Genomic DNA, 21641 nt, shown 5'->3' on the forward strand with positions numbered 1-21641 from the left:
TATTTGGTAGGCCACGGGGAGTTTGCCAGACTCTGCCCTGTGGGCAGGCTACATTCGATAGCCTGCAAGTTTGTCCAAAGTAGGAATGACATCATATGTTATTCATAATCAGCAGTAGAAAACAAATTGTCTATGATTGTGTTTTCAGATATCTGAGTGTTGGGGTAAAATCCCAAATAATAATGGTGGGTCTGGTGTTGAAATATTGAATGTTATCGACGTAGAGAGAGAGAGTAATGTGGAAATCATCTGCCCCACAAATAGGGGAAAGGGTGTGGGATGGGGGTATACTGGGGCTTTTGGTGGTGGAGAATGGACACTGGTGAAGGGACGGGTGTTTCATCATTGCATGACCAAGACTTAAACCCAAAAACTTTGTAACTGCTCTCATGGTGATTCAATAAATATAATAATAAGTAATAATAAGTCCTCCCATTGTTCATCGATTTGCTCGAGCGGGCCCAGTAACGTCTCCATCATGAGACTTGTTGTTACTGTGTTTGGCATATTGAAATATGTCACGGGGAGCTTTCCAGGCTCTGCCGTGTCGCGAGGTACTCTCGGTAGCTTGCCGGGCTCTCCGAGAGGGGCAGAGGAATCAACTCGGATTCAATAAACACCTTTATAAAAAGGAAAAAAAATGTAGTGCAATATATCACTTGCCATGCACACAGCTGACTTAGGTTCCATTTCCTACACCACAGAGCCAAGAGTAATCTCTGAAAACCTCAGGCTGTGCTAAAAATGAAAAAGTAAATAAGCCAAAAGAAATACAGATTTGGGGTTCTCTTTTTTTTAATTAGTGAAACACCATGAGGTAGACTTACTCTTTCCTTTAGGGTATTGTAGTTTGCAATAGAGGTATTGAGTAGCCATCATGTTCCGTCTATAGTCTTCTTTCAGCACGCATCTTGCATCCTGAGCTAGTCCTCCAAACATCCTTTACTTGATGTTCCCTTCTCTATCTGAGCTGCCTTCCCCCTCTCCTCCCAACATGTGCTTCCAGCTTCCAAACCATGCAGCAGACCTCCTGGTACTTATCTCAACTATTCTTACAGTCAAAATGACATCTGCACTTCTATGTTCATTGCTGCACTGTTCACAATACCCAAAATATGGAAAAAAAAAAAACCCGAGTGTCCAAGAACAGATAACTGGTTAAAGAAACTTTTGTACATCTACACAATGGAATACTATGCAGCTGTTAGAAAAGATGAAGTTATGAAATTTATCTACAAATGGTTCTACATGAAAAGTACCATGCTAAATGAAATGAGCCAGAAATAGAGGGACAGATATAGAAAGACGGCACTCATCTGGGGGAATATAAAGTAACATATTTGGGGTTCTTAATGCAGCAGTCTCCTCAGATTCCTCATGAATAGTGCCTGGTTTGTAGGGTGAAGGAACAGTAGAGTTGTACGTCACTGGATTCTGATGCATCTCTCACAGTCTAATGTTATTTTCTCTAATACTACTGGCAGCTCCTGTGTTTCAGGTACTTATCTAAATAATATATTAATAGGCTGTTTGTTTTAAAATTTTTATTAGTGTACCATGAGGTACAGTTGCAGACTTACAAATTTTTGTGCTTGGGTTTCAGTTATACAATGATCGAGTACCCATTTATCCACCAGTGCCCATTCTCCACCAGCAATGATCCCAATATCCCTCCCACCCCCCATCCCCTCATCCCACCCTGCCTTTGTGGCAGGGAATTCCCTTTTGTTCCTCTCTCCTTTTGGGTGCTGTGGTTTTCAAAAGAGGCATTGAGTGGCAATCATGTTCAGTCTATAGTCTACTTTCAGCATGCATCTCCCATCCTGGGAGGATCCTCCCAACACCCTTTACTTGGTGTTCCATTCTCCATTCTGTCGCAGTACTAATTGATATCAGAGTTTGTTAAGTTAGCTCTATTTTTCTAGGAATTCACACATTTTTCTGTAATATATAGTTATGTTCCATATATTTATATGTATATATACATGTATACACACAAACATATATATGTATACACACACATATATATACATATATGTATATATATATATATGTATATATATGTTTGTGCATGAGAGAGAGACCGGGAAGAGAGGGACAGAGGGAGAGAAGGGGAAGACTGAGAAAGGACGTTTGCTTTGTATGTGGCCGACATGGGTTCAATTCCTCCATTCCTCTCAGAGAGCCTGGAAAGCTAGGAGAGTAACCCACCCACAATGCAAAGCCTGGCAAGCTACCCGTGATGTATTTTATATGCCAAAAACAGTAACAACAAGTCTCACAATGGAAACCTTCCTGGTGCCCGCTTGAGCAAATTGATGAACAATGGGAGGACAGTGCTAAAATACAGTGCTATATATTATAAATGTTGCATATAATATCTATGTGCATTGTGTCTTCATGGGCATTTTTCGACATAAGCAGTTTGAAATTAATTTGAGAGATTTAAGTTTATGTACAAATGTGAGATTATCTATTTCCAGAAATACACCCACTAAACAATTTTGGCCTTTGATTGATAGTCAGGTTTATAGTCTGCTAACAAACACCCACATTGTAATAGATTGGAAAGTCTAAAATTGTGTTTCTTTCTATGACTTCAGTGCCAACTTGACGCCAGTGCTTTTTAGATTCAGTTTGCAATAGCTTTTATTTCAACTTACGTCTGTCTAATTGTATATGGATATTTTTGTTCCCAGAATCCCTTGCTGTCGAAGAAACACTTGCTCAGCTATGCTCAGAGTTACAGGTAAGTGAAAGCAAAATCCTCCAACCTGAATAGCTGTATTTACATAGGGTAAAGAGAAGTCAGAGATAGAAAGACAGGACTTACTTTGACCTAGATCTAAAACTGAAGAACCACTCATTTTCTATTATCCTTAATTACCTATTGTACAGCTAGATCTATGGTCTACATTTTGTAAAAACAAAGCAAATAAGTAAGATCTTGGATCTTTCTAGAGCTCACACTATGTTTAACTATTAAGTACTCATTTATTGACCAATGACTACAAGTTCCACAAAGAGATTGATAGAGACCTTCAATCTATGCTCAGATGAACTCAGATATATCAAGTAAGTAGCATTAATGATAAAGATGGTGAAGAAAAACAGTACGACGACATGCTTCAACATTACTTCGATTGCATTTTATTGTTATTCAGAATCTTTGGAGCACTTTTGCATCCTGTTGCATTGTCATGGTCACAGTCTTCCCATTGTTCATCGATTTGCTTGAGCAAGCACAGTAACATTGTGAGACTTGTTACTGTGTTTGGTATATAGGATACATCACGGGTAGCTTGCCAGGCTTTGCTGTGCAGGTGAGATACTGTTGGTAACTCGCCGGGATCTCTGAGAGGGGCAGAGGAATTGAACTCGGGTCAGCCATTTTGGCTGCATGTAAGGCAAACGCCTTACCCACTGTGCTATTGCTCCAGCCCCTGTAGCATTGTACATTTCCTGTATACAAAAGTAAATAAAGATGCAAGTAAATTTGACAGTCAACAATTTACGGTTTGAGACACAACTGTTGATGATAGGAGTAGCACTTAAAAGAAGATGTAGGGTTCCAGTGAGATAGTACAGAGGTAAGGCATTTGCCTTGTATACAGCCAACCCTGGTTTGATCTCTGTCATCCTGTACAGTCCCTTGAGCACTTCCAGGAATTATTCCTGAGTAGTAGGGCCAGGAGTAATCTCTGAGCATCACTGAGTGTGATCCAAAACAAAAACAAAAGAAAAAAAAGATGGTCTCATTGAAAGCTGCCCACCCACCCTCCCCATCAGTGTTTCTTGACTCTAGTTCCACAGTAGAACTCCATTTGGAATTTTTAACGATATTCCTTTGTTTAGATGCACATTATTTGATTGACAGAATATCTAGGAGTAAGCTTTCTATTCAAAACTCCCCAGATCAATCAAAACCACAATTAGCTTTCACTTTCCATATATTAGAGTGACTGTAATCAAAAATACAAAAGACATGATGAGGATGCTGAAATGAGGAAATATTTTTGCACCGATGGTTAAGAATGATGTCAGCTACTATGGAAAAAAATGAAATTCCTCAAGACCTTAAAAATAGATTCATCATATTATTCAGCAGTGCCACTTTTGGATATATATTAGAATGAAATTAAAACATTATTACACTAAGCAATGATATATCTGCATTCCCAGGCTTATTGCAGTATTCATTAAAAAATAACCAACACATAAAATGATGTAAGTGTTCAAAATGAACAAATAAATTTTTAAAATGTGTATATGTAGAATATACCGAATGTAGCCTGCCCACACGGCAGAGTCTGGCAAACTCCCCGTGGCGTACCCAATATGCCAAATACCAGTAACAATGATGGGTCTCATTCTCCAAAAGAGCCTTGAATATAATCTCAGGGCTAGGATGAAGGAGACGTTACTGGGGCCTGCTCGAGGCAATCGACAAATATGTAGAATATACATATAAGGTTTTTGTACCATCTTAAAAAGAAAACAAATTCTACAGTTTTGTGGAAAAATTAGAAAGGACTTGAGGGCCTTATGCTAAGGGAGATAATTCAGATAAAGACAAGTGTTACCTAATCTTGCTTGTTTATGGAATTTTAAAAAACATACAAAATGACAAATTCATAAAGGAAGAGAATAGATTAGTGGTTACCTGCAATAAAGAGTGGTGGTCAATGGGATTTTATATGTGGTTTTAATGTACAACTAAACTTTCTTTCCAAATCACAGAATTAACAACACTGAAATTTAGAGATCCACACTATAACATAAAGCATAGAAAGGTGCCTGTCCAGAGGATAGGCTGGGCTGGGGATCAGATGGCAGATATGGAAGAGAACCTAGGAACATTGGTGGAGGGAAATTAACACTCATAGTGGGATCAGCACAGCAGTATTATATGTATAAAACTCAATTATGTATAAGTTTGTAAATCATGGTGTTTAAATATTTTTTTAGAAAAAATTGGATGAGTGATAGCACAGCAGTAGGGTGTCTGCCTTGCGCACAGCCAGCCTGGCCAAACCGGGTTTGATTCCTCCGCCCCTCTCAGAGAACCTGGCAAGCTACCGAGAGTATTCAATATGCCAAACACAGTAACAAGAAGTCTCACAATGGAGACGTTACTAGGTCCACTTGAGCAAATCAATGAACAATGGGAGGACAGTGTTTATTTTTTTGTTTGTTTTTCTTAATACAATAATCCTAAAAGTTCTAATCACAACAAAAAATCATTACAACTTGACTATAGTAAAAAAGTATTACAATATGGATATTAACCAAATATGGTGTTTATCATTTCACAATATAGACACAAAAATAATCAAGTATGCCTTAAATTTATACAGTACTATATGCCCGTTGTGTCTCAATATATCTGTTATCAAAGAAAACAGAAAAGATGCATGCCAGGTCAATCATAATGTGCATCTATGTCAAGAATTTCTGTTTCAGACAATTAAGAAGAATAATGTATAGTTTTACTTATATGGTAATTAAAAGTTATATAGTATGACTATAATCTTTACACTGCATAGTTTAATACTATATGATATTAGTTATATAATGTGTAAAACTCAGTGTTAGAGTAGCTATGAAGGAAATGACCCCAGAGAGTAAGAATGCAGACTTGTTTTAATATTTAATCACAACAAAAATACCTATCCGTTTTTATTTTAAAAATCCTTTAATCAGTGAGTGTGTAATCCAAGATCTTCAAGGAGTTCCCTGCAGAGTTGTTACAACTGGTCTCTCTAACCTCGGTGTGAAATCAGTCTACATTGACTCTAGCAATAAATCCTATGAAGGATCAGTGTCTATTGATTTTCTCCAGTTGTTTGCTAAAGACACTGGGGACAGGGTTTTGTTTCTTCAGGTACCATGTCAGCCCTTTAACTATCAACTGAAGAAAACTAATAGATACCCACACTCCCTCTTTTCTTCTGTTAGCCAACCACTCTTCTGAAACAGTTGACTAATATGGTCACTTCAAAATAAAGCCCAGGGCAACACAATCCTCCAAATCAAGCCCCATCCCTGTAGTTTGGAGCTTGACACCAGTGTAACAGGGCAACTCATTGATTCTGTATGGATTCACATGGATAAAGAGGCAGAATATTGCCATCTAGTGACTAATCACAGTGTATAGGGAATGCACCCAGTTAAGGGTGGGCATGTGGCTGAAAAAAAAGGGGAGCTATCGATATGTATATTTATTCCATGAAAATCTTACAAACATTATTAAGCACCTATTATGTGCCATCCCTTCTTCATTTTGTTGGTAATCCAGAGGGAGAAGAGACCTTCCTGGGTCTAGCACCTTTGCCTCATATGAAACAGATTTGTTCACACACAAGGTAAAAGCTGTTAGCAGGGGCAGGGTAAGGGGTGTGAAAACACAGAAGGAATGTATCTGGGCTCTATTTGAAGAAATGGAAATAAGACAGATGGTAGGGAGACACAATCAGGAAAAAAACAGAGTAGGAATCTATTCAATTCAGGGAACTTGGTTCACTGTGGTTCTAGCCCAGTGGTAATGAAGCTGCTAGGGTCGGGTGAGGGGAGGAGAGCTGTAAAAGTGGATTGGAACTGAGGAAAGGGTCCTGCTGTGCTGCCTGATTAAGAAAGAGATGGGGATGGAGCGTGCTCTCTGCTGTGGATGGAAAGCTTCTAATGAAACTCAGCCACATGATTTAATGAAGCAAAGAGGTTCAACCCGTTCAACATATGCTGGGCATCATCTGAAAAACAATTGTCAGTTTTCTTCTTTAAAAAATATTTCAAAAAAGATTTTTTCATGTAAAAACCCTTTTCTGATGTTCCCAAGCATTTTTGAGAGATCCAACTAAGACACAATTATAATATTTATTGAATGATCATATAATTATTATCTTATTACCTTGTCATGAAGCAAGTAGAATGTGTGTGTGTGTGGGGGGGGGTTCCTCACTCTAAATTAAGTTCAAAATCTTGGATGAAAAGGATTAAGGGGCAGAAAATGAAAATAAAACAAATAAGCAAACAATAAATAAACACTTTGGAAATAAGGAACAACAGAGGTTTGAATCTCAAAATGCCATGGAATGAGGTATTTTAAGAGCAAACCAATCAATACCTGACCAGAGAATCCAGGATAGGGGACTCTACTGAGCAAGACCAGTTCAAGGACCAGTTTATTTGACTTGTAGACCATAGAACACATTTCCAAAGAATCATGAAGCTGGGCACTGCACTTCAACAATTTTCTAGTAGAGAACAGACAAATCTACAGTGGTGAAAAGAGGGATAATGGATATTAGAAAATGAGAAACACATCTTTAGGATAATTTGTAGCCCGATCAAGAATGTGGTTCTGGGAAAGAACTGGGCATACACAGATCACTTTAACCAACATAGAGTGGCTAGAATAATGCATGTGCACTGGAGAAAAGTGAAAATACCTAGAATAATACATATGCACTGGAACAGAATGTGAAGTAATCAGAGAGAAGTCTGGAGATATTAGGTACAAAGTGGAATTGGGCCTCAGTTTTAAGAGTTTAGCTCTAATTTTTAGTGAGGTTGACTATTTAAAACGATCTATAGATCTTCATTTAAAGATTAATCATTTCTGGTCAAACACAAAACCATATTCTCTATCCTGGATGCTTTCTTCTGGCGGAGCATATTCTCCATCCTCAAATCTATTTCTTACTCTACTGCGTTTAAATTCCTTTCATCCTGGATTTTGAACTCAACCGAATGGACACTGTTTCAGTTTTGCATCCAAAAAAGTTGCTGCTGGAAAAAATACTTTCACTGAAAAAAAAGTAAAGGTCATTCTTATGCTTTGGAGTTTAATACCTTATGCAGTCATCAAAGACTGACCTTTCCTCTTAGGAAAAGCAGCCCATAGATACTGTAGTTGAATAATGTAGAGTACCTGGAAAACAGCCATTAGAGTCAGCTTTGTTCTATATATTGATTGTGTTCTATCACATTGTTAAGGGATGCTGTCAGTGTGCAATCATAATAGGGTAAATTTATACAAACATAACTGTTCTACTCTTTTACTCATCTAGGCTGTATATATGGATCACTAATATATGTACAGTCTATTCTTGTCCAAAGTATCATGTCATAACTACAAGCACCACAAAACATGTAGTTATTAAACTTATATGTAGGATCCAGTGTAAAGTACTACAGGAGGCTGCTTGCATTTCATACAGTCAACTTGAGTTCAGTCCGCAAATGTCCCCCCAACCTGCCAGAGTGATATCTGAGTGTAGAGTCAGGGAAAATAATCATCTGATAAGGTCTGGGTATGGCCCACTACAAATAAAAATCAGTAATATTCACATGGAAATGAGAGAGCTTTACTAAATGTCAAATTTCTCCTTACCTATTTTTATTATTTTAATGTAGGAGTATTGCTGTTTTTTCAGCCATTGATTAAGCTGATTGAATTGGGCATGAACTCCACATTATTTTTTTAAAATTCAGAATGCTAATTTTATTTTATTATTATTATTAATTATTATTATTATTTTAATCACCGTGAGATATAGTTACAAAGCTTTCCTGTTTGAGTTTCAGTCATACAATGATTGATCATCCAACCCTCCACCAGTGTATATATTCTACCACCAAGGTCCCCAGTATCCCCTCCCATCTCACCCCTCCCCTTGTCGTTTTCACAGACAATTTCCCACATACTCTCTTTTGTATTGCTTGTTATGAATAGCAAAAGGTGTCATTTGGCCACCAGAGCAGCTGCCTGCTTTTGTAATTCCAAAATTTTAGATAATTAGGGTCTGGAGAAATCTCTGCAGTGAGCTTCTTAGTTTGGAGATTATTTTGTGTGTCTCTAGATAATGGCTATTAAGGAACTTAAGTATCAGTAGTGTTGGTCAATGCAGAAGAATCCTGGAAAAGTATTCACAACACCCACCTGTCCTTTGGCAATTGTAAGATCAAGACGACTGCCCTATGATGTCCTTATAAATCTATCACATCTTCTAGAAGGGTAATGGTTATCCACTACTTCTAGTCGGATCTCTACGGTAGCCACGTCCACCTGCCACATACCAAATTCCATAGGATGGATATGTCGTTCCCAGCATTTTTCCTTCCAAAATCCTACACACCATTTCTTTGGTAAAGAAGCATCCAGCACTCAGTCCAGACAAGGTAAGACCTGAACACCTGAAGAATCTGCTGCCAATACTCATCAACACACTGGCTCGACTCTTCACATGCTACCTGTCTGAATGCAAGGTTCCATCCCAATGGAAAACCACAGAACCATTCTACTGTATAAGAAGAGAAACATCCACGACATTGACAACTGTCGTCCGATCTGCCTGTTGTCTATCGTCTACAAGTTGTTCACCTGAGTCATCCAGAATAGGACTGGCAGAACACTAGATGAAGGACAACCATGCAAGCAAGCCAGTTTCTGAGAAGGATTCAGCACGCTTGACCATATCCACACAGTGACCAAGCTCATTAAAGTTTTTCGGGAGTTCAAGATGCCACTCTGTCTAACGTTCATCGATTAAAGAAGGCCTTTGATTCTGTTGAGACTGAAATGGTCATTGAAGCCCTACCCAAACAGGATATTCAAACTCAGTACATCATGATCCTCCATGAGCTGTATTACAGATCCACCACCAGGATCTCAGCATTCTACAAGGAAGTGATCATCAACGTAAAGAGAGAAGTTCAACAGGGCAATACCATTTCACTAAAACTCTTCAGTGCCACTTTTGAGATCATCATGTGATGACTAGAATGGCAAGGAATGGAAGTGAAGATAGACAGTCAGCAACTACACCATCTCCACTCCGCTGATGACATTGTTTTAATAATACCAAATTTAACCAAGTGGCACAAATGCTGGCTGACTTCGACCGTGAGTGTGGAAAGGTCAGACTACAGCTAAATCTCACAAAGACAATGTTTATAAGAAGCAAACTAGTTCCTGACATTCAGTTTGTTCTCAATGGAACGATCATCTCCAAATGCAGCAGTTATGTGTACCTGGGTTGAGAACTCAACATGATGAACGATTTGGCACCAGAAATGCGCAGAAGAAAGAGAGCAGCGTGGAATGTCTTCAAGAGTGTTGAAGGAGGATGAAGAACCTCCAACTCTGGGCACAACTTTTCCACCGTTCTTCCTGCATTAATATATGCTTCAGAGACTTGGGCCCTATGAAAACAGGATGAGAACGCTATTTGGTTCTCCCAAAGAGGAATCGAAAGAGCTATGCTTGTAGTATCACGCTTCACTCAAGTGAGAGAAAGAATCCAGAGTTCCTACTTCTGTCAACGATCAACTATCAGGGACACTGCCTCGTTTGCCAAGGTGTCAAAAATCAGTTGGGCTGGACACATTATGCGATTTGGAGATGACAGCTGCACTAGAGCCGTTACTGACTAGGTTCCACAGAACATCAAAAGATCGTGTGGCTGCCCACCTATGAGAAGGTCAGACTTCTTTGTCAAGATCCTGAATGATCAGTTTGAGGTTTTTGTGTTCCTGGAGTGAGCAGATGTCATTGGGCTACACTAGCGTGCAATAGAGATGAATGGAGATGTTACTGGCACCTGCCTGAGCAAATCGATGAGTAACAAGATGTCAGGTGATCAAGTGATCAATGTAGACATTAAACTTAGTCAGCATATACAAATTGTTATTTATTTTGAATGCTCATTTTGCAGATTTGTAAGTGGAGGCATAGCGTTGAGAGAAATCAGAGGTGGGTTTTAGAGGACTGATTATATATTCTTCTGCATAATTCATGAAAGAGGCTTTCAACTGTTACTTTACCTTTCTATCCCCTACATTGAATGAGGATCCTTTAGGAAGATGTAGAGAAACTCTTTTATTTATTGGTATATTTTCTAGTCTAATCATATGCCTGGGACATAGAAGATGCTTATTGGATGCTTTTGGAATAAGCCATGAAGCCTATACATCAATATTAGGTCTTGACAACTGTATCCCTCCCTATGTTTCCTCAGAGATTTGATTTTTCTGGTTTAGTTCCCAGAATTATTTACCATGTAGAAATATCTCCAAGGGCTAACCTGAATCCATCTAAAGATTTCCCTGTGAAGTTCCAGGTCACATTTTAAGTTTATTTTTTAAAAGAAATTTGAATAAATAGGAAAACCATCTAACAGTTATTTACCATGTATTTGTAGAGACTTTACTAACAACTCTTAGATGCTTTTCTAACACGTACTTTGTAGAAGCATAATACTGTGGCTTTGTGGTTGAATTCCTGTAGCTGATTCCCAGCTCTGTGTTAACTGATATTGCTATATAGTCCCTCTGAGTCTCATTTTATTTTTCCATTAAATAAATAGTACAATAACTGCAAATGGTTATTGCAGGGATTTGAAAGGAAGTGTCTATTTAAAAATTTCTACCTACCAAGTAGATTTTAATAAATGAAAGCTATAATGATTGTAGAGTTCCAAGTTTAAAATGTGATGGAATATATTGTTGAGATGAGAAAAATGAAAAATACTTTTTTACCATTCAAGATAATTTTTAATTTAAAGAAAAGAAAGCAGTAAGACTCAATCTTAAGACAAGAATTTTCTTCTAGACATTAATTCCACTTTCTATTCCACCTTTTTTTAAAATTTCAAACTTTTTTTTATTGACTCACTGTGAACTACAGTTACAAAACTTTCATGTTTCAGTTTCAGTTATACAATGGTCTTGCACCCATCCCTCCACCAGTGTATAATTTCCACTCTTAGTTTTTTGGAGTTGAGGGAAGGTGCTTACTTTCAGCGGTGCTCAGAGCTTACTTTCTCCTGGATCTGCAGTCAGGAATTACTTCTGGCAGTGCACAAGGGACCATAGGGGATACCAGGAATCTAAGCCATGTTGTCCACATGCAAAGCAAGCACCCTACCCACTGTACTAACCCTCCAGTCTCTTTCCAGAATTTTTTCCCCTTCCAACATTCTGTAGTTTACATTAGAGGATGGGTCCAATTTATAGTGTTATCGGTGACCATTTCAGAAAGGGGCTATCATGAGCCCACAAAAGAGCTCAAGTTTGTTGGATCTGAAGTTTTAGACATTTCCAGTTATCTAATTAGTTATTAGAATCCTGGTAAAGTTGTAAAATAGTTGATCAGTATCTGTATTACAAACCATAATGCCTAATAGGAGAGAAAGAGAAAGAGAAAGAGAGACAGAGAGACAGAGAGACAGAGAGAGACAGAGACAGAGACAGAGACAGAGACAGAGACAGAGAAGTGCCTACCATAGAGGCAGGCTGTGTGTAGGGGAGTGGCAGGAGGGATATGGGGGATACTGGTGGTGGGAAATGTACAGTGGTGGAGAAATGGATGTTGGAACATTGTATGACTGACACTCAATCATGAAAAAGACTTGTTTAAAACATAACCATCAGAGGAGACTTCAGGAAGAATGCTACGATGCTTCATGGAGTATAGTTAACTTACTGTGATCTCTTGCCTCTCCAGATATTAAACAATCCAGAGAAGATAGCTGAACACATAAGTAAGGATCTTACTTGGCTCACCTCCCATCTGATGACACTTTGGACCCAATTTCTAGATACAGTAACTTTGCATTCTCAAGTCACCACTTATCTCACCCAGGAACATCACACATTGCGGGTAAGGGGTTGGGTATAAATTCTCTAATTGTATGCCAGTAATTTCTCAAGGAAGCTTAACAACAGCTTATATGTTGTGGGAATAATAGGGATTGAGATTGATTTCAGTGGATAGGAGTTAAATTTCTTTTCCACTATGAGTTTGCCTTGATATTTTTATGAACTTACGGGGCCTACCAAATTCTTCCTCTATTTGTGTACAGTATCTACCTTGTTTGTCTCTAATGCTAGCAAAGTCCATCTTAAGTTATAAATGACTTGAAAGTGTTTTTAAAAGTTACATGTCTATATCAGTCATAACTTTTAGAATATTTCTTTATCATCAATTTGAGTGTAGGCTGTTAGTTGTTAAAACACAATGAAAACATCATGGTCTTGACATTTATAACAAGAAGGCAAAAATATCTGAATCCACATAGAGCTTAGGAAGCACCCATGACTGACTTTACAAATTTCATTTTGTCCACATTTAATCATAAATCTGTGTCTGAGTATCTTATATTCAACTAGGAGAAATAGATCTAAATAGGAAAAATAATAGAAAGCAGTGCAATAACAGATTTATTAACACATAAAATTGTTTCGAGGAACGAGGTTTTACCTTCTAGCCTTCTGAGAGAAAGCAGCTACAAAAGGGTAGAAATGCATTGTTTGAGAATCCGTGAGTATTAAAAAATTCTGCTCTTGTTAATAAGTATCACAACTACAAGAACCTCAATTATCTCAAAATTGAAGCAATATTCACTAAAAAAATTATTCTATTTTATGTGTTATTATTAGGTCCGAAGGTTTTCTGAAGCTTTCTTTTACATGGAGCACCAAAAGCTTGCGGTCCTGACCTTTCAAGAAAATCTGTAAGTAACTCATTGTATGCCCACGTCATACCCTAAAATTAGCCACCCAATACATTCTAATACAAAGTCACTTCCTTTCAGCTCTGACTGTGAAGGAAAGAAGCTTGCCACCCCTGCACATTCAGGATGCATTTTCTCTGCAGGAAAGTAAGACAAATTGCAGAGGCAGAAACTAGCAGGTGGCAGAGAAGGTCAATAACCCAAGTTTTCTTTTGTCATTATGGTTGCATTGATGGGATTGAGATTTCTCCGGTTATCAAAGACATCATTTTACTGAGGCAATTTGCAAAATGAATTCCAAGCTTGGGGTTGGCTGCAAACTATGTCAGAAATAACAATAAAATAGCAATATAATTTATCTGAGAGTTGCAGGAAATCCAAAATTCATTGAGCGTAAGAATTTATACTCAAGCGCTTAATTCTGAAGACATAAATTTCCAAGTTCTTCTTCATCCAGGAAAAATAAAAAGCGAGAGGTTAACCAAAGATGAGGAGGTTGTTCTCTGTGATGGAGGTCCTGAGTGAGCGAACATCTTAGTGAGTGGACACTCTCTACAAGAAGTTGTGGTCTTTGCTACATAAATCGAAGGATTCCTTTTTTGTGTCTTAAAATTTAAGTCAGTTGATTAATACCCAAGAAGAGCTGAGATCAGCACCAGGAGGATTACTCCATAGCTTAGAGGCCAGCCGGACATTATAGGGGAAAGGGCAGCTCAGATAGAGAAGGGAGAACCAAATAAAGGGTGTTTGGAGGATCTTCCCAGGAGGGGAGATGCGTGTTGAAAGTAGACTATGGACTGAACATATTTGTCACTCAATGCCTCTTTTGCAGACCACAACACCCAAAAGGAGAGAGAGAACAAAAGGGAATGTCCTGGCACAGAGGCAGGGTGGGATGAGGGGGATGGGGGTGGGAGGGATATTATCCATGGTGGTAGAAAATGGGCACTGGTGGAGGGATGGGTATTTGATCATTGTATAATCGAAACCCAAGCACAAAAATTTGTAAATCTACAACTGTACCTCATGGTGTTTCACTAATAAAAATTTAAAAAAAATTAAGTCAGTTGAATAGTGTTTGCAATGCCTAGCAAGTTAGCAGGAGAAGCTCTAAACACTCATTCATCACTGAAAGACGTAACAAGAAAATGTTCCCATTCATATTTTCTCCTGATACTTCATTCTGTTTGTAAAATATGATGACATTTATGGTTCACCTCAAAGGTTCTGAAAGTGGGAAGGACACCACGGGAAACACAACCGTGTTTTCAAACAGCCTATCTAGAAATATCTGATATTACAATATTTCATTTATACCAATTCTTGGCCAGAAGTGTCTAAATATAATTCTTTTTATTGAATCACCTTGAGATACAGTTACAAAGTTTTCATAATTGAATTTCAGTCATAAAATGATATGACACTCATCCCTCCACCAGTGCACATTTTCCACCACCAATGTTCCCAGTATCTCTCCCTCCATCCCAAGCCCACCTCACCCCCTGCCTCTATGGCAGACAATTTCTTTTTTTTTACTTTCTCTCTATTTTGGGGCATTATGATTTGCAACACAGATATCAAGAGGCCATAATGTTTGGTTCTTTGCCTATTCTCAGCTCAGATCTCTCATCCTGAGTGATCCCTCCAACTATAAACAAATTGGATTACATTCAACTAAGAAGCTTCTGCACCTCAAAAGAACAGTGACCAAAATACAATAAGAGTCCATTGAATGGGAAAAATTATTTACTCAATACCCCACAGATAAGGGGTTATTATCCAGGATATACAAACATTAATAAAACTGTATAAGTAAAAAGAAATAAACCTCTAATCCCATTAAAAATGGGGAGAAGAAATGAACAGAAACTTCCTCAAAAAAGAAAAGCAAATGACCAAGAGGCACATGAAAAAATGATCTACATCGCTAATCATCAGGGAGTTGCAAATCAAAACAGCAATGAGATACCATCTCACACCACAGAGACTGGCACACATCAAAAAGAACAGGAACAATCAGTGTTGATGTGGATGTGGGGAGATAGGGACTCTCATTCATTGTTGGTGGGAATACCCACTGGTTCAACCTTTTAGGAAAGCAATATAGGCATTCTTCAAAAAACAATAAATTGAGTTTCCATTAATATAATTTTTAAAACTAAAAGCAGAAGAGTTTATCTGACCCATATAGTGATAATTGTCATAGAGCAAAGCATGTGAATTGAGAAATTAGCTTTCTAACCACAACAAAACAGACTTTAAATATCCACACACTGTGTTCTCAAGTAATATGAATGTACAAGAGATGGCAGACACTTAGGTACCCTTGAAGAATTTTGGTGAAGCACGAGCTACTTGGAAATTAAATATTCTATGATTTTTAGCTAACTTGAATTCAAAACCCTAGTCTTCCATTGATCCATTGATTCCCTGAGAAACTTACTATGTTATTGTTTTTCTTCTTTTTAAATATTAACTATATCACAAGCAATTACGAAGTTATTCAGGATTGCATTTCAGACATATGATGTTTCAACACTGTCCCTTTACCCATGATCAATTCCCCCAACCAATGTGCCCAGTTTCCCTCCCATCTCCACCTGCCTCAGTGGCAGGAGATTATTTTCCTCCTTCAGACACTGTATTGTACAGTACTGTTGTTGAAAGAATACCATGCATAATTTTTGACTTTGCCTTGTCCTTAAGGAATTAAATGGATAGAATAATATCTGTGAAGCCCAAATAGGAATATTTATACATAGGAATCACAGTTCAAGTCATACATTATGTTCAGAAAATGTTAGATGTTGGTTGATAGTTTAACAAGTGTCATTATAAATATAAGCCCCGAATGTACAATAAGGAATAAAGCTAAAATACTGTCCTCCATGCTAGAGAGATAGTACAGGGCTTAAGGTGCTTGCCTTGCATATAGCTGAACCCAGTTCAATCCTCATGCTGCATATTTTGCTCTAAACACTTTCCAGAGTGATTCTCTGAGAACCAAACTAGGAGTCATCCCTGAGAACTTATAGGTATAGACTCAATCCCCCTTTATATCTCCAAAAAGATGCATTCTCATGGTCTCTATAGGGGAAAAATAGGCAAATTATTTAATTTTAGGTAATGGAAAGTGAATAAAAAACAAACTGAAGGAAGGACCAAAAAATTATTAAGAGCCTGGAAAATATTGTCAGTGTTCAATTATTATTATTATTATTATTATTTTCTTTCTGAGTCATACCTGGTGATGCATAGGGGTTACTCCTGGCTGATGCACCCAGGAATTACTCCTGGTGGTGCTCGGGGGGCCATATGGGATGCTGGGAATTGAACCCAGGTCAGCCGCATGCACGGAAAATGCCCTACCCGCTGTGATATCTCTCCAGTCCCTCCATTATTTCTTAAAGCAACAAAAACAAATGAAGAAAGAAGCTGGTCTATGACACTGGCTGATTTGCATAGTGAGTGTTTCTGCAATGGTAACTTTCAAGCTTCTAAAGTGGTGTCCTTGAGCAAGTAGTTGGAAAGAGATATGTACAGTTAGATCTTGTTAACCATCTCAACTGGCATCAACACAAAGATGGCCATAGACTAAGAATATTTTTATCCACAGTGATAAGAGAAAGTCATGTAAAGATGTGACACTTGGGAAAAACTGACTACAGTTTTGGCTATATCAAGATATGTAAAAAATGGAAAAGGTTCTTATGCTTATAAAGGTTCTTATGGGAGTGTAAATGTTTAAAGAATAGCAATAATTCAAGGTTGGTTAGAATGAAGTGAGCAGCAGAAGAGGAAGTAATGGACTGAATATATATGGAACTCTGTTGGTTGATATAAATAATTTTTACTTCGTATTATGATACTGATTAATGGTTTTTGTTTTCACTGGCAAATGAGCCATTAAAAAGTCACAGATTTCAAATCTCATGTACATATTTTAAACATTAATTTTGTAACACAATGCTTGTGGCATTAAACTAGCCACTGACCATCTCCCTATTATATACATGGATATAATAGGGAGATTCCCTCTTCTATCTAGTGTCTGTTTAGGGTGAACAGTGAACCAGGTACCACTTGGGGAATTGAATATTCAGCAGTGAACAAAACAGGCAACTTCAATAACCATGAACCTTATATTTTAGTACTGAAAGTCATGTAAATATTATCCTAATATATATATAAATATTATAAGTGTAAACTGAAAGGAGTATTTTATTATCTTATTAAAGAATGGATTCCCAAGTATACATTTTAACAAAGATATATAGCAAGTGAGAGGTAGATTCCTGTAGATACTTAGGGAATTACAATTTTTATCACACGTTAATTATAGAAACTATATAGATGGGTTACCATTCACATTAAAGTAGACAGTTACCTATTCCATAAAGGCCAGAGTAGAATAGAAATAATATGATTTGGATGAAGTGAACTTTAATTAGGTCATTAAAAATAAGAAGTATTGAGCTAGATGGGGAGTTTCATTTTTGGCTGAGAAAGTTACTATTTAAAAAGAAACAAGGTGCTGTGCACATAAATGAAACTTCAACTAAGATGATGCGTTGTTGCTATGCAGTACCAGCTATACACATGATAACGTGGAAATCGAGGCTGGCAAAAGAAGATAGAAGTACAGTTATACCATTCTGCTCACATATAAAGTAGAGCTCTCTGAAATTAGTATGGACATTTGGAAAGGCAAATTGTCTTAGGTGGTAATCAACTGTCAAGACTCATCTTGTTCAAGGTCAAGCAAGATTGTGTTTCTTAAACAGTGAGTCACAGTCATTTAGTTGATTATGGGAGCAGTTTAATGGCTTCAGAACCTCACATTTAGAAAAAGGATATAATGAGTTAGGATAGGATAGGGTAGAGTTAGGTAAGGTAGTGTAGGGTAAGAGAAGATAGGATAGGATAGGACAGGACAGGACAGGACAGGACAGAACAGGACAGGACAGGACAGGACAGGATAGAATAGGACAGGACAGAACAGGACTGGACAGGACAGGATAGGTAGGATAGGATGAATAGGATAAGATAGGCCAGGCTTGGCTAGGCTAGGCTAGGCTAGAATAGGATAGGATAGTTTAGGATAGTACAGGATAGGTAGGATAGGGTAGAGTGGAAATATCTATATGCCGTTGGGATGTAATCCTGCAGTCAGGGTAAATTTGACATTAAAATACATTGGTAATTACTAGGACCTAATTGTTCCACACACTAGTTCTCTTAAAATCACTCCTCCTACATCAGTAAAAATTTATGCTGTTTGATGAGCAATTCCCATTTCGCTTTCCCTCCTGAGAAACTTAACTGCTACTTTCAATACTAGGAATTTGACTATTTTAGATATTTAATATAAGTGAAAATGTTCAAGATTTGTGCTCTTGTGACTACCTTTTTTCACATAAGGTACTTGAATTTTCTTCACTGTTATGTATTACAAAATTTTCTTCATTTTAAGACTAATTATTTATGATTGCAGCAAAATTTTCTTATCCATTTAGCTACACATGGACTTTATACTTGTTTCTTTATTTTGACTACTGTGAGTAGTGTATGTGTTAATACCATTCTTAAGGAGCCTCATTTAATTTTTGTATAAATATCCAGAAGTGAGATTGTTGAATCATATAACATACCTCTAATCAATTTATTTGAGGAATAATTAGGGTGTTGCCTATAGTAATGTACCACGTTGCATTTACAGCAATGGTGTTCGAGGGTTCCAGATTTTCTGTATCCCCACAACTTTACTTGGTTTTGCTTGCTTTTCTTTATTTTGAAAATAGACACAGGACCAAGTACAAGGTGGCAACTCATTATGTGTATATACGTGACATACATTTTTCAGACCATTTAAACACATATGAAGCACTGATTTAAGTAATTTTTTTCCCTGACTCAAAAACCCCATAAGTTCATGGAGCTACATTTAAGCAAAGAGTAAAACCAGCCTGCATAAGATAATTTAGATATGACACTTCAGCTCCTTTTTTTTCTGTATATATTAATGACTTGGTTTATTACACGTTTTATTCATTATAGACTCTTTGAGTCCAAAATCAAATGCTTGAAGTACCATTTGTCCACATTGTCCTTAAGTGTCTTGGAATTCAATCAAGATATATTTTACTGGGACTGGAGCAATGGCATGGCGGGTAGGGAGTTTGCCTTGCATGTGGCCGACCCTGGTTCAATTCTCAGCATCCTATATGGTCTCCCCGAGAGCTGCCGGGAATGATTCCTGAGTGCATGAGCCAGGAGTAATCCCTGTGCATTTCCGGGTGTGACCCCAAAAACAACAACAACAACAACAACAAAACAAAAAGATATATTTTACCGTTGCTGCTACAATTGCAGTGTGTGTGTGTGTGTGTGGGGGGGGATGGTGTTTGTGTGCATGCGTGTGTGTGTGAGAGAGAGAGGGCAGAGAGAGAGAGCAGCATGGGTAAGTAGATGCACTTGTGTTGCCAGGGATTTTACTCTTTGTAGCAATGTGCAATAGATTTATATAACTTCGGAATCAATAGATTAACATATGGCATCAGACCAAAGAATGAAGTGCATGGTATCAACTGCAGGCTTACTAGCCTTGCTGAGCATCAAAGTCCATGTCTCAAAACCATAACAAGAAGGCATTAAAACTCATCCTCAGGCTTAAACATACTTTTAAAATCAGTTATGAACTGAATCAGGAGTTTTGAGTTCAGATAACAGATAAGAAGTATAGGATTCAGGGCCAGAGAGATAGTTTAGTGGTAAGGTTCTTGCATTGCACACAGTGGTACCACATTTTGTTCCCCAAACTCCACCAGGTGTTATTCCTGAGTACAGCTGAAAACCAAATAAAATAAGTGTGAAATAAATTTAGACACTCATTTAAATATTGAAGATAAGTTTCTGTGAATTGCAGCCATCTTAGGGCTTTGAGGAAAAGAATAAATTCTTCTTGAGTGTGGCAGGTTTAGGCCACTCCAGGCAGTGTTCAGGGTTTACTCCTTACTCTGTGCTTAGAGATCAATCCTAGCATAGCTTGGAGAACTATCTGGCATGCCAGGGATCAAACCCAGGTCAGTGCATGCAGCGCTAGTACCATATCATCTATATGATCTTTCCAGTCCTGTGAATAAATTCTTCATCTTTTCCTTTTATTGTTATTAAACTCTAACTGTGTTATTAGACTCTAACTCAAAAATCAGAATATAAAATACTCTGTTAATAGAAATAAGAAATATTCACAAAAATTGTTATACATATACTTCCTTATATTTGATACTGAGTATGCTAGATTTAGAGATATTGTGATTTTGAATTCTACAGTTACAGAGTTGTCATATAGAAGGAGATGAGCTAATGGTTAAGGAGTTAAGGTGGAAGCTTCCAGGAGTCAGATTTCTCAAAAATAAGCAATGGTCAGAGAGGAAAACTGATCATGAAGCATACAATTCTTTCCCCAAATCATTGGCCAGTAAGTCCCTCTTATTCCCTTATGAAAAGATGACAGTTGGCATGGAGAAAATGAATGAATATTGATATTGTCATTCATTAAGAAATCCCTTTTTCAGAGACTGAGAATTATGGAATAAACATTTATGTTTCCTAGTTGGAATTAGATTTTCTCATGATTAAAAACAACGGATGAACTTCCGAAGAAATCAGAAGTTTATTTTTTTGACCCATTATGAAGCAAAAATAAAAACAAAAGAAATAAATTATGGTTCCAAGTTAAGAAGACTTTTACCCCTAATCAAGGACATTGGTGTTCATGTAATATGTAACATAAAAGCTGTTTTACTTCCTTTTTATTTTAAATGTAACAAAATAACTTTGAACACTTAATCACACAGAAAATGAGAGACACGGAAATAAAGTATATGTACATTTAGCTATATATGTCATTCCTCAAAAATACTAATATAAGATTTCCATTCATTTAGAATTTCAGCTCAAATTTCATTAAAATGATATGTGATGGTGCTGGAGTGATCTGGCATTGGGAAAGGTGCTTATCTTGCACATGATCTTCCAGTTTTTAATTTTTGGCACCTCATATGGTTTCAGGGTCCCACCAGAATTAAGCTCTCAGCACCAATGTCTGCCACAAGTATCAAACAA

At 37.5% G+C, this 21641-nt stretch overlaps 1 protein-coding gene across 1 annotated transcript in view; it reads left to right on the plus strand.

The window, feature by feature from the left end:
• The window catches only part of FAM135B (family with sequence similarity 135 member B), a 350355-nt gene that overhangs the window by 300480 nt on the left and 28234 nt on the right, over window positions 1–21641 (plus strand). The window contains exons 9-11 of the mRNA XM_056134964.1: window positions 2700–2749; window positions 12506–12661; window positions 13441–13514. Of these exons, the coding sequence (XP_055990939.1) occupies window positions 2700–2749; window positions 12506–12661; window positions 13441–13514 (280 nt within the window). The remainder of the gene's footprint in view (window positions 1–2699; window positions 2750–12505; window positions 12662–13440; window positions 13515–21641) is intronic.

This window comes from Sorex fumeus, unplaced genomic scaffold, assembly GCF_029834395.1.
Source record: "Sorex fumeus unplaced genomic scaffold, SorFum_2.1 ptg000002l, whole genome shotgun sequence".
NCBI lineage: Eukaryota > Metazoa > Chordata > Mammalia > Eulipotyphla > Soricidae > Sorex > Sorex fumeus.